General features: G+C 42.4%; 1 protein-coding gene across 1 annotated transcript; it reads left to right on the top strand.

Moving 5' to 3' along the window:
• Positions 1-1,087: 1,087 nt before the first annotated feature.
• On the top strand, positions 1,088-14,751 carry ociad2 (OCIA domain containing 2). The gene is made up of 7 exons (XM_084307479.1): positions 1,088-1,285; positions 1,369-1,453; positions 5,382-5,435; positions 5,560-5,607; positions 5,689-5,824; positions 13,339-13,413; positions 13,495-14,751. The coding sequence occupies exons 1-6, from the start codon at positions 1,199-1,201 to the stop codon at positions 13,403-13,405; spliced, it is 477 nt and encodes a 158-aa protein (XP_084163605.1). The 5' UTR covers positions 1,088-1,198; the 3' UTR covers positions 13,406-13,413; positions 13,495-14,751.
• Positions 14,752-14,833: the final 82 nt, after the last annotated feature.

Genomic DNA, 14,833 nt, shown 5'->3' with positions numbered 1-14,833 from the left:
GAGCCAAGGCAATGCTGACTCTCCGGGAGTCGAGACCGCAGCCTCTTGCATTGGTGACGAGCACAATCTCCGCTACGCCACCTGACCGCCGCCGTTGCATGTTAAGAGGTTAACTACGAGGCATTTATTCATCATATTCATGAGGATCCGGTCCACGATGTTTGCATCCATAATTATTCTTTGCAAACATTGCAAAAGACAGGACAGGAGCGTGCTACATAGCTGTCAACATTGGGATTTTAAAATAAGGGAGATTTCCCAGCGCCCCGTCCCACCTTGTCTTCAAATACCCCTTACATATAGGCAAGGGTACACATAGTGAATCCTAAATCTCCATTAGGCATTAGGCAACCATTTTTTAGAAAAAATATAATATCAAACAGAAGACTGAGTCTGTGCTAACCGAATACAGAAGCCATGTTCGCTGTATTTTGGGGGAAAACCATATATTTTACCTGTATTGGTCCCCTTGATACCACATTGTTGGGTATGGCCTATGACACTTGGCCATAGTGCAGGGTCGTGTGAGGTTAAACCTTTAGTGGTGGTGATACTGCTGCTTGTAGAGGTGGGTGACACGTCATCTTTATGATGGGCAGGTGTTATGGTCTCACTGAAGGTGGATGTTGACAGACAGGGTTCCTGCAAGTTTCAACAGGTTACATTTAAGACTTTTTAAGACCACTTTCAATAGAATCTAAAACGTATTGCATTGCCATAGCAGCAAATAACTATTAAGGAAAATGACTAAGAAGTAATTCCATAGTATTGGCCTGATAGGCTATTACCATTCACTACTTACTTTGCAGCCCGGACATTTCCCCCCAAACACATTTAAACATGATAGAGAAGTTATCGCAACATAGAAGTAATTTCCTAATCCAATAACATTTTAAGATCTGACTTTTTAAATGGCATTTTGGTCATCAGGGGCCACATGGGCAAGTGCTCAGAGTGACTCTATGGGAATCATTACTCAGGGGCTTGGTATGTTACACAATATCAACAGCACTTTTGAATGGGCTGGACATTTGGTCTGTTTATTCAAGAAGTAGGTGGAGCCATTGAAGCAATAACCAGCAGTAAATAGAGAAGCAAAGAAGTGAGCGTCTGAAGAGGAAAAGTCTGCCAGTCTACAGGAGTACAGGACAAAAAAAAGGATTCTAGAAACAGAAGAGAAAAGAGTGATATTTGAATCATGAGCGCTGAAACGGCTGAGCAAACGATAGTAGTGAAGACAGAGGGAGCTGCTGCTGGCTCAGCTGCAGTGATAGAGGAGAGGAAGGTGAGAGGCAATGACATATTTAGTAGTAAAGGACAGTCTATTACTGCCTTGTGGTACCTTGACATGTCCTGTGTGTCTTACAGTGTCCTCTTGGTGATCGTCACATTCACAGAGATGACGTGAAGCAGGTTTGGAAGGAATGCCACGAGGAGAGCTTGTGGTACAGAGGTAGGACTGTGACACACCTTAGACATGCAAACACATTTTAAATTCATATTTCCTCTTCTAATTATATAAAATGTTAAAAGTTAAACAACTCTAAAAATGTGAAGCCGTCGGCGTGGACAGTTGTTCTTCCTGGGTCTATTGTGAGTCTTACGCAGGTCAAGGCAGGAGTCAATACCCACATTGAAGTCTCACATGTTTACATTTCAGAGCTATTTGCGCCTGCATAGGGTCAGAAAAAGCCCTTTGTGAATTCGCCCCCGAATGATTAATTTGGTCAAAAAGGACAATGCCTTTTATCCAGTGGGTCTTGGACTTCCTGACGGGCAGACCCCAGGTGGTGAGAGCAGGCAACTGCACCTCCTCATCCATCACTCTCAACATAGGGGCCCCCCAGGGCTGTGTTCTGAGTCCCCTCCTCTACTCCCTGTACACAGCACAGCGCTGTGTGGCACAGCGGAACAACAACACAATCATCAAATTTGCTGACGACACAGTAGTGGTGGGCCTGATCTCTGCAAACGACGAGAGGGCCTACCTGGAAGAGGTAAAGGTTCATGCGGGATGGTGTCAAGAGAACAGCCTCTCCCTGAACTTCAGCTAAACAAAAGAGATGATTGTGGACTTTAGGAGGTCGGGGGTCAGGGACTACAGCCCCCTCAGCATCGACGGGGCACCGGTTGAGAGAGTGAACAGTTTTAAGTACCTCGGAGTCCACATATCCGAGGACTTGACATGGACCACACACATTGACAGTGTTATCAAGAAGGCACGGCAACACCTCTACTTCCTTAGGCGCCTATCGGTTATTTTTTATTATTTTGCAAGAAAAATATAACAATTAATTAAGAACAGAATCGACATTGCTTTATTATCCTTTCTTTTATATAACTATATTACTGCACATGGCTACTTTTTGATCAATTAATACAAGCAGTCAGATAAATTAACTATTTTGGGACTTTCTATTTTATTTAGAAAGTTCTTAAATCAGAATGTCCCACCCAATACCCAGCTGTTAAAAACGGCTAATTAGTAGAGATACTTTTAGAACAATAGCCTGATGCTGTATTTTCCATGAGTTGAGTGGATGCATGACCGGAGCAGTGTGTGTGTGTGTGTGTGTGTGAGAGCACACACGCTTTACGTAGTGGGCGTGTCAACAGTGTCAGCTGAACTCGCACCAAAGCATAGTGTCAGACATGACATCCCAGAATTATTTCATAATACAAAGTTTCTGAATGGACGTTTGGATTAAAACAAGTTGTATGCAGTGATGAACGGTCTTTCCCCGCGGAACACAAGTTACTTAACGTTACACAGGTTGCGCTATGCATGCTTAGCTTGCCAACGTTAAGATAGCAGTGTAACTTAATGTTAGACATGTCGTGCTATGCATGCTTAGCTTGCTAACGTTAAGATAGAAGTGTAACTAGGGCGGTCAGGTGGCGTAGCAGAGATTGCGTTCGTCACCAAACGCCGGAGACGCTGGATTCGCCTGTTCGAATCCAGCTCACAGCTCCGGCGTTGTCACCAGCTTGGCTGGCCGTTCACACTAATACAATTGGCAGTATTAGAGGGTGGGAAAGCTGGCGGGGTGGGTCCGGGTCGTTGTAAACAGCGACTCCTACAGTTCGGTCGGGGCACCTGCTCAGCGCGGATAGGATCTAAGGGGGGTAGTGTGATCCTTCCACACGTTACACCCTCTCAGTGAGAGTCCACGCTGCCAGGTGAAAAGAAGCGGTTGATTGGCTAGACGTGTGTCGGAGGAAGCACGTGATCGTGATAGCCTCCACTCTCCCAGACCGACTGTGGGGGGTAAGTGCGCAGCAACCAGGAAGGGGATTGGGAATTGGCATAACGACTAACATTGGGATGGGAGAAAATCGGAGGAAAAAGGAGGGGGAAAAAGATTAAAAGAAAATATAGAAGTGTAACTTAATGTTACACAGGTCGCGCTATGCATGCTTAGCTTGCTAACGTTAAGATAGAAGTGTAACTTAATGTTACACAGGTCGCGCTATGCATGCTTAGCTTGCTAACGTTAAGATAGAAGTGTAACTTAATGTTACACAGGTCGCACTATGCATGCTTAGCTTGCTAACGTTAAGATAGAAGTGTAACTTAATGTTACACAGGTTGCGCTATGCATGCTTTTTTCGAACGTCTGTCTGTGTTCAGCACCTCAAGTACCCGTATGTGCATGTGTGAGCGACTCGAGTCACGCGTGTGTGTAGCACAACCCCGCTCCTCGTGCAGACAGAGAGAGAGAGAGACAGAGAGAGGAGAGATAGAGAAAACAACAAACAAGATTAGTTTGCGACGTTTAAATTCCTTGGAAAAAAACTCCATAATTTCTCGAGTACCGATAGCAGAACCGATAACGTCGGAGCTTATCAATACTAATTTAGTACCGGTTCCTGTTTAGAACCGGGTTTCGGGGGGCATCCCTAGTACAGACTACTGCTTTTATTGGTCTAGATTAACCACACCCCCATGTTTAAGCGTCTAATAGTGTAATTGTTTGTGATAGTGTAAGTGTGATAGTGTAATAGGAATGGTTTGGGGAGATCTACTTTCATTGGCCCCCACCTAACGTGTAGCTACTGTCTGTCGGCTGTCCTTGGTAGGCTAGTGATCAGTTAATTCCCCCAAAAAAATAATTATACACAAATGTGGCTGGGGGAACTGATTCACTCAGCATGAATGGACTATAGGTCAATAAAAACAATACACACACAAAAAATACATACAAAAAAATATATATATATATTTTTTATTTCGATTAATTTAGATTATAATCGATTCTAACATATTCAAATAGATGCATCGATTTTAACACATTAGAATTTATGCATTTCGATTAATCGATGCATCGTTACACCCCTAGTAACAGATGGTCTCTGCATTTGTTAAAAAAAAATGTTGATCCACTTTTTCTCCCCATTTTCTATTTTTCTCCCATCCCAATTTCGTATTTCCAATTCTTCCCTCCCCTGTCTTGAACATTGCTAGACTATGCCTCCCACTGGTCGGCTGTAGTGAGGATAGAAGCCTTGCATCACGTGTCCCCTCCGGTACACGAGGAGGCAGCCTGTCGCATCTTTTCACCACAGCAGCTCGAACTCTCAGTGGCGAGGAGTAACGCGTGGGAGGCTCACACTGCCCCCGATACTTCCTGTTTCCGCCGCACCGGCGTCACCCAACCGACCTGTAGGAGTCGCTGTCCACAACTTCCAATTCCCACCCTCTAACACTGCCAATTGTGTTAGTATGACGGCCGGCCAAGCCGGTAACAACGCAGAGAGCTGGGCTCGATACCAGCATCTCCTGCGTTAGTGGCGAGCGCCTTGCCCACTGCGGCACTCAGCCGCCCTTTGCATTTGTTAAATATTGCAGGCATCTTTCTTTGCTCTGAGAGAGTACAAATGTGTGGCTGCCGCCTGGTGGAGATTTGCGCTCTACTGAGTGCACTTTTCTAGTTCTGATGGAATTGTGCTTTGATCCGTTTCCTGGCAAGTGGTTTGACTCAGATGTAATCATCACCTGTACATTGTATATTGCTGTTGCATTTTACTGCTACATTTGCACTCTGGTTGGATGCCAAACTTATTTTCGTTGTACTGTACTTGTGCTGTATGACGACAATACATTTTAATCTAATCGAGAGTAAATCCTACTCAGTTTACCCACCTATTTACAGTGTATTTGAAGTACAGTTTACCCACCTTTAAGCTGCTATAAATCTTTATCACACCAAACCGATGCAATTTACATAATATATTATAATTGAGGGAGATGCACAAAATGAAACTATTTAGAACATATCAACCTTTTTAATGTTATTGGTTGTTCTGTGATCAGTAACTACAGTTCCTAGTTTACCACTGCATCACTGGTCTGACTCTTGTCTTGCCTTCTGTTCCCATAGCTCTCCCCCTCTCTGTGGGTAGCATGGCTGTCACTGGGGGTCTCCTCTACAACGGTAAGATGTAGATATTCAGCCCTCATCCTTCATGTTATGAAGATATAAACAAAGTAAAAACTAAAACAAAGTTGATATTTACACAATTGAAATTAACTAACATAAGTGTTTTCATTCCATGCAGGCATTTGGAAAACATCACCAAGATTTGGTCCATTTCCCAAATTAATTGGTGAGCCTTGTTAGAGGGTCATTTGGTGTAATGGTTATTGTTACCGTCAGGAAGTAATTATGACCAAGCTTTTCTCTTCAGTGGCTGGAGTCCTTGGTTATGCAGTGGGGAAGGCCTCTTATATTCCAACCTGCAGAAGTAAGATGCAGAAACTGTCTCCTCCTTTTGGTCCAGAACCGGGGAAAGGATTTGGACCAGCATTTGGACCAGGACACAGGTGAGAAAATGTAACATGAGTCTCATAATCTTGTTTTTGAAAGACTGCAGGTCACAAGTGGCGCCTGTTTCGTATCATAGTGTTTTCTCATGGCAGAGGCTTATTAGTGGGGCTGAAGAAGAAATCTGGATATTGGGCCACTGCAAATTCACCCCCTACTGGCAGAGAAATTTCAAAGGTACTCACAGTTGCACAAGGGTTTCAGACAGACAAATGCTAGGGTTTGAAAGCTCGGCGTTGCTAATAAACATTTTAAATATTTTTTATAAACTGGTCAACACAGCTTTATTTCCGGCATTGGGTGCCTGATGCACCTGCGCTGTGATCACAGCGCAGGCGCATCAGGCAGCTAAAGCCGTTTTAAGCAGTGTTGACCAGTTTATAACAATTATTTTAAATGTTTATTAGCAACGCCAAGCTTTCAAACCCTAGCATTTGTCTGTCTGAAACCCTCATGCAACTGTGAGTACCTTTGAAATTTCTCTGCGATACTTGTACGAGAAGAATTTTGATAGAGAAAAGCGAGACAGACTTAATTGTAGGAATTTTACATGGTTGGACAAGGGACTGTATTCACTCGGTGCATCACAGTCACGAAAGGGGCCATCTATGCCACTGAAACACAGGTATTGTTGTGTTATGCAGGTATATGGTTATGTTATACAAGGATTCTTATGTTATACAGGTATTATTATACAGGTATTGTGTTATGCAGGTATGGTTATGTTATACAAGGATTGTTATATAGGTATTGCTATGTTATACAGGTATTGTTATGTTATGTTGAACCTCCAATTGCAAATGTTGCTTCCCGAGGGGGCAGGGCTTGATATAGGCTATTTGAATGACAGAGCTACACAGCATGTGGCAGATAACTTTGCTCCCGCTAACAGAACTAAGAGCACCTTACAGCAGCTATACCATACAAAACATATCCTACCATACAGCATCTATCCCTCTGTACAGCACCGTATAGCACCTATCCCACTGTACAGCACCATCTCACCGTATAGCACCTATCCCACTGTACAGCACCTATCTCACCGTACAGCACCTATCTCACCGTACAGCACCTATCCCACCGTACAGCAGCTACCCCACATAGGCCTTTAGTCACCCTTCACGATCTGAGCAGCGTTTTCCTAGCCTGCAACCTGACACGTCAGACCCATGGAACGTACGCAAGATAGGAGGGTCCAACATGTCAGGCTATAGGTTTTCCCTGAACTGTATAGGCCCGTGTAAAGTTTGTCTCTTAACACATTGACCGCCAGCAGCAGGGGGCGCTGATCCCCCTTCATCGCCAGGTCTTTATTCAATGGATATAGTTTTAGACTGCGACATTTGCGAGTGCTTAAAATATATCTTATATTATATCTATGGGTCTAATAACGCCGTCGACTGTCAGTGAGTTGCTTCCAGTCAACATGCTTCATCCGTACATTTCCGTTTTGAATAGAGTATGGTTTGGGTGCTTTTCAGTCATTCCAGGAAAAAGACGAGAAAAAGGCATTTTTACTGTAATCCAGTCATCATGTTGTAATTTTTCGGCTGACTATCTAATCATCCTGAAATCAACGCTAGATTATCATTATTATATCTCGTCGTGCATACATGAAATGACCGTCGGTCATGTCTAACGATACATAGCAAACCCATACGTTTACAAAAATAGTCCTCCTCAGATGTTAGATTTAGACAAAACACACGTCCAAAAACCCAAGATTTGACTGCCTCTTAGCTGCCTCTGAGCGCCCTCCAACCCAACAAGGCCACTGGCCATGACAACATCCCCTCCAAATTCCTCAGAGACTCAGCAGCCGCCATCACCCCAGTCATCACACACATAATAAACCTCTCCATAAAACAGGGACACGTCCCCAAGGACTTCAAAATTGCGAGAGTGACCCCTCTGCACAAAAAAGGCAGTAAATTAGACCCAGGCAACTACCGCCCTGTTTCTATCCTTACCTCCATCTCGAAAGTCATGGAAAAAATTGTATACGAACAGGTCGAAAAGTACTTGGCGGAAAAAAATCTAATCTACGAATTCCAATCTGGCTTCAGAACATCCCACTCCACTGACACATGCCTTCTCTATTTAAACGACCACATCAAACAAGAGGTGGACGCGGGCAAATACTGCGGCATGGTCATGCTGGACCTACAAAAGGCCTTCGACACTGTCAATCACACCATTCTGATTGACAAGCTAAAAGCAATTGGTTTTGATAGTCTATCAGTGAGCTGGATGCAATCCTACCTGGAGGGGAGAGAACAGATGGTGGAGGTAAACGGTACCCTATCCCCCCCCCCCCTCACAGTAAGCTGTGGTGTTCCACAAGGAAGCATACTAGGACCGCTACTGTTCCTAATTTATGCAAATGACATGTCGTCAGCTTGTGACTGCAACTTGTTCCTGTTTGCGGACGACTCAGCCCTGCTGGTCTCTGACAAGAACAAGTTACAGGTTGAAAAAGCCCTCAGCTCAGAACTAGGCAAAATCTGCATATGGCTCGCCGACAACAAACTATCATTACACCTGGGCAAAACAGAGTCCATTCTCTTCGGTTCAAATAACAAACTCAGCAAGACCGACGATTCTGATCACCAAAAGACTAATCAATTACTCATTATCACGTCCCATATGTAAATCTAACCTTATCAATATCAGTGTTCAACCACAGACTATCTCACACCCCACTACAGAACCCGTACAGCTAAAACTAGCACTGTTCAACGTTAGAGCGCTGAAACAAAAATCATTTCTGATAAATGAACTCATAGTAAAACATGGTGTACATTGTATGTTTTTAGTAGAGACATGGTTAGACAATATCACTGGTGTAGCAACACTGATTGAGACCTGCCCTTCCAATTTTAAATTCTATCAATCAAACAGACAGAGTGGGAGGGGAGGCGGAATAGCAGCAATCATCTCCACTCAATTTGTGTGCAATGATATTGACCTGGGAACATTTTTATCATTTGAATACCTTGCTATTGTATTGAAAACAGAAATGCCAGTAATATGTGTGACATTGTATCGACCACCAAGGTACTCGCCACTCTTCATACAGGAATTTTCAGAACTCATATCGATCTGCATTACCAGGTATGATAGAATCATTCTTAATGGAGATCTAAACATTCATATCAACAAAAAGGATGACCCCAGGGGTTGTGAGTTTCTGAACCTACTGGACAGTTTTGGACTGATGCAACATGTTCACGAGGCCACCCACCAACATGGCAACACTCTGGACCTACTAATAACAACAGGGCTAAACATTGAGAATGTATCAGTAAAACAAATTCCAATTTCTGACCATTATTGTGTGTTCTATGGTACAAGCCTAATATTACATAAGACCAGAAGCGAATTCCTAGTTCACAGAAGGCTTCTGGACGCTAGAGCTGAAGCAAAATTCTCTAGTATGATGAAATCATATGACCAATGCAGTGAATCCTCCTTAAATCAGAAAGTGCAAAACTTCCACAGCACCTTGTCAACAGTGTTAGATACTGTTGCCCCTCTAAAGGTTAAAAAGGTAAAAACTGATAGAATCTCTCCATGGCTAAATAAAACCAATGTTAAAGATAACAAGAGAAAATGTAGGATAGCCGAGCGAAAATGGAGGAAATTCAAACTCACAGCTCACTTTAATTTATACAAAGACGCCATGGGCGCATACAATAAAGCAATACAACTTGCGAGAAAGGAATATTTTTCCAAAATGATCTCAGAAAATATGGGTAACTCCAGGGTGCTTTTTTCCACCATTGACCGGCTGATTAACATACCACCCCCCCATATACCGCAGCAATCAGCCACAAAATGTGAAGAGTTCGCAGTTTTCTTTAATGAAAAAATATCATTGATTAGAGCAAGCATTACCGCTGATATAGATCTGGCTGTGAGTGAAAACCCACCTGAGATAACAATGGGGGAATTCACATGTATTACATTACCTGACCTCTGTAAGATTGTCTCTGAGTGTAATTCCGCCACCTCCTGCCTTGATCCTATACCAACAGCATTTCTCAAGCGGGTGTTTGATAGTGTCTCAAATCATGTCCTTGAAATCATAAATATGTCTCTTCAAACAGGCACTTTTCCAGATGCATTTAAAACGGCTGTAGTAAAACCACTACTAAAGAAAACAAACTTAGATGTAAACGAACTAAAAAGCTATAGGCCAATATCGAACCTTCCATTTATCAGCAAGATATTAGAAAAGATAGTCTCAGTACAAATAAACTCCTTTCTCAAAGATAATAACATCATGGAGGAACTACAATCAGGCTTCAGAACAAATCACAGCACTGAAACTGCCCTTACCAAAATAGTTAGCGACCTCAGGCTAAACTCCGATGCTGGCAAAGTCTCAATTCTTGTCCTATTGGACCTTAGTGCAGCGTTCGATACGATTGACCATAATATCTTGATCAGTCGTCTTGAAAGACTGGTTGGCTTTTCCGATCATGTACTAAATTGGCTCATAACATACATTAAGGGGAGAAGGTTCTATGTTAAGCTTGGAGACAATGTATCCGAGGAACATGACAGCAATTTTGGAGTCGCACAAGGAAGCTGCCTTGGTCCATTACTCTTCTCACTATATATGCTGCCCCTCGGGGACATCATTCGAGACCACAATGTATGCTTCCATAGTTATGCTGATGATACACAACTATATATCTCCGCAGAACCAAATAACACTACAGCCATACAGTCCATTACAAATTGTCTGTTAGCAATAAACAAGTGGATGAACAATAACTTCCTAAAATTAAACGAAAGCAAGACCGAAATCCTATTGATCGGCCCAAAAGCGAAAAGGGAAGTGCTTTGTAAAAACCTGGGGAGTCTGTCATCCTATGTAAAGACTGAGGTTACAAGCCTAGGTGTCATCTTGGACTCAGACCTGACCTTTAAGTCTCATATAAATAAGGCCATGAAAACGTCATTCTTCCACCTAAGAAACATAGCGAAAGTAAGACCTTTCGTAAATAAAAAGGATGCAGAGAAACGTATTCATGCTTTTGTATCAAGTCGGCTTGACTATTGTAATGCACTGTTCACTGGTCTTCCCAAAGCAACCATTGGGAAGCTTCAGCTTATCCAAAACTCTGCAGCTCGATTACTAACTCATACAAGGAGAAGAGAACATATCACTCCAGTCCTGGCCACTCTGCACTGGCTTCCAATAACTCATAGAATTGATTTTAAGGTCCTTTTCCTAACATATAAAGCTCTTAATGAGCAAGGCCCAAAATACATAGCAAAATCCCTAGTTAGTTATCTGCCCTCAAGAACGCTACGGTCATCCACTACAGGTTTACTAGACACGCCCAGAAACCAAAAAAGGATAGGAAGTATGGCATTTGCCAACTATGCCCCAAAACTATGGAACACACTACCAACACACATCAGAAACGCCAGCTCTATACACATTTTTAAAGGAAAATTAAAAACGTACCTATACAGTCTAGCTTACAAATAGTTATGGCTTGGAAAAACCTGATGGATCCATGAGGCTAGGATAAGCCTTGTGGACCCAACTTTTTAGATGAAGGAACGGGTACATACGCACACAATACACGACCACTGATGGATCCGTAAGGCTTGGAAAAGTCTTGTGGACCCAAATCTTTAGATGAGGGAACGGGTACATACGCACACAAGACGCGGCCACTGATGGGTCCATGGGACTTGGTAAAGCACTATGGACCCAAACTCTGGCCACTGACCACATGAGGGAACGGGTACATACGCACACAATACACGGCCACTGATGGATCCATGGGACTTGGTAAAGCACTATGGACCCAACTATGACCACTGATAAAAACGTAACTACACTAGCGTTATAAGAGCTAAACATTGCTACCTACCATACAAGTGCATTGGTTTAGTGCACTTCCGGTTGCTACTGAGCGGAAATGTTTGTGCGGACCTGTTCTCCCAAACTGGTAAGCAAATGACTGTTTTTACGTTATTTTCATTTTTACGTTACTATTATTATTATTATTTTTTTTTTAAACATTGATCTTAACTGATCACTGTGACTTTATTGCTTTTATCGTTATATATGCCTATAATTGTGTACAGCACTTTGAGCTACATGACATGTATGAAAGGTGCTTTATAAATACTTACTTACTTACTTACTTCTCAGTTACAGTGGGTGACAATATTGTCACAAGGAAAGAAGATATTACCTACCTGGGTTCCATCCTAGAGGCAAATCTTTCCTGTGACAAAATGGCATCCAATGTAATAAAAAAAGTCAACCAACAAACTCGATTCTTGTACCGGATCTCCTCACTGGTAAACAAGAATACCCTGAAGACTCTAGCAGGAGCACTCATTCAAGGGTACTACGACTATGCTTGCACCTCATGGTACCAAAGCACCTCAAAGGCGCTAAAAACAAAATTACAAACATCTCAAAACAAACTGGTCAGACTACTGCTTGACCTTACTCCTAGAACCCACCTCACCCCTGCCCACTTTGACAACCTAGGATGGCTTAGAGTAGACGACAGAGTACAGCAACTTGCAATGGGCCTGGTCTACAAGATACACTACACGACCAAGGTACCCATGTAAATGACAAAATACTTCCCAAAGGTCAGTGAATACCACGATCACAACACCAGAGGGAGCTCCACAAATCATGTTAAACCCAGATTCGGCTCAAACAAGGGACTAAACACGTTTCGCAATTATGCCACATCAATGTGGAACGCCCTACCCAAAGCTGTAAAGGAATGTGAATCACTACCCACTTTCAAAAACACTCAAAAAACACCTAAGGGAGACTGCAACTCGAAACTGGCCCCTGTAAATGTCCGAACACAACCCCCTCCAATGTACAGTAAATTACCAAGTATGGTCTTGTCAATAATCCAATGTAGTTTTGTTTGTACAGTTGTACAGTGTCCTCCTACCCAACCCCCCCCCCCCCTCCTACCCAACCCCCCCCCCCCCCCCCCCTACCCAACCACCTGAAAAAAACAGTCCCCCCCCACCTACCCAATCCAATGTACAGTTTCTACGTCAAATGTATATACTCTTTTTTTTCTGGACTCTTTTTGTATCACAAACAGTACTGTAATTGCAAATCTGGTATGTCATAAATGTATAGATGTAGCAGTACTGTCTATCTGTATGTCATATATGTTACGATGAATTGAAAATGGGGGACCCTGATGTAAACAAGACGAAAGTCTTTCTCTGGTCTGCATCCCCTTAACAATTGTATGTATTGAGCTGTACTGTACCCATTCTGCAATCTGTTAATAAAGTTTTCAATCAATCAATCAATCAGCTAAAGCCAATTGACTTATCTCAAACCCGCCCTCTTTTCTCGATCCTCCAATCACAACTGTCACTTCTGTTGAACATCCCTTTGGAAACGTTTGTTCAAGGTGAGAGGAGCGAAACCCATAGCGAAACCCCTCTGTGCCCATTGCTGTGCTATTAAACAGAAGCATATCCCCAACAGACACTGCCACCATGTGTGTGAGGAGTGTAAGAAACAAGCTGAAACTGCACCTGCAGAGAAAGCATGACGCTGAAGGTAGGTCATCATGCAATCATACAGCTACAGCTATAGCCCCACACACACACTTCGTTAAACCATTCCTTTCTTTATTTTCAGACATTATGGAGTGGAGTACAAGTGGAGTGAATGTCACAGCTCTTGATTCATTATTAAACATAATTCATATAATAAGTAAAGTATATAATTTGTATGATTGGTCTGGTATTACTACTACTTTTGTTATCATTTTGTGACAGGGGTCATTAATTCAGAGGCCATGCAACTTATTGCCACAAGGGAGAGCCACATTCCTTCCAGTCATAGCTCTGTCCAGCTTGAGGTGAAGTAGAATTATCCGAGTGTTCAGTCCAGTTTAAATTAGAAAGCAAGGATCAAACCAGTACACCAAAACAATTTGGTAATAAGGATGGTGTAGGTTAGCCTGGATTCAACCTCCTAAATCACACCCATGTGCCCTTTTCCAAATTCCATACTAATTATATCATTCAATTTAAATTCAGCACCCTGAATCGCATGAACTGAATAAATGAATCAATAAATAATAAAGTATCCATCTAGAATTATTATAGGCATTTTTTTAAAGGGGTAGTGCACAATTCAGGAGGCTGGGCCCAGTCTAGGTGCAAGTATGACAAAGAATAATCTTCAATATATACTATAATAATTACTGTTAAAAGAGGAACAGTAAACCTGGGCTGTCTCTTACTATAGGCTACATCTGGTTTACCACAATAGAAAATAATAGGCAACAGGTTACAGTTACAGGTTCTTCAATATTTGAAACTGCCAATGAAAAGAGAGTCTCATATTCTTTATGTTTTTGTGTGGACCCCAGGAAGAGTAGCTGCCATCTGGATATTATTCGCACGGCCATGAAATATCCTCCAAAAGTTATGGAAAAGTACAAATGACAGGGGTTGACTACAGGTCAGAGAGACTTTGCAACAGCTGCAATTCTTTTTGGACAATTCCACAATAGCCACAGTAAGGTCTTTATAATAGGTTTACAGTTTCACAGCATTTAAAGTAAAGGTTACTGGTCTTCTCTCTCTCCGAGAGACGTGATAAACACTGGAATTAGTTTAAGCCTTTATTGAAAAATGACCATCTTTATACATCACAACACTGTCAGACTGGACTGTTGGATCCTATAAACTCCACTCAAATGACTGGCTTACACTCCCGAGTTCCTCAAGTTACCTCTGAACTCGGGACAGACTCTGCTTTAGATTCCGTGCCCCAGATACTGTATGTGGAATGAACACATCTTAAAGGTCGATACAAAATCTCAAATCTCTTTGTATCCGAATATAATTGTTTGATATTTGTGCGCTTCCTGTTTTTGACTTTTCTTTTCATGTTAATTTTGTTTAATTGAATAAAATTTCTTGCCTAATGCAATCTCAGTACCATGGTAAACAATGGCCCACTTTCA

Source organism: Notolepis coatsorum, assembly GCF_963971535.1.
Source record: "Notolepis coatsorum genome assembly, chromosome: 2".
NCBI classification, from domain to species: Eukaryota; Metazoa; Chordata; class Actinopteri; order Aulopiformes; family Paralepididae; genus Notolepis; species Notolepis coatsorum.
The sequence above is the reverse complement of the archived record's forward strand: the minus strand, read 5'-3'. Positions and strand labels throughout refer to the sequence as shown.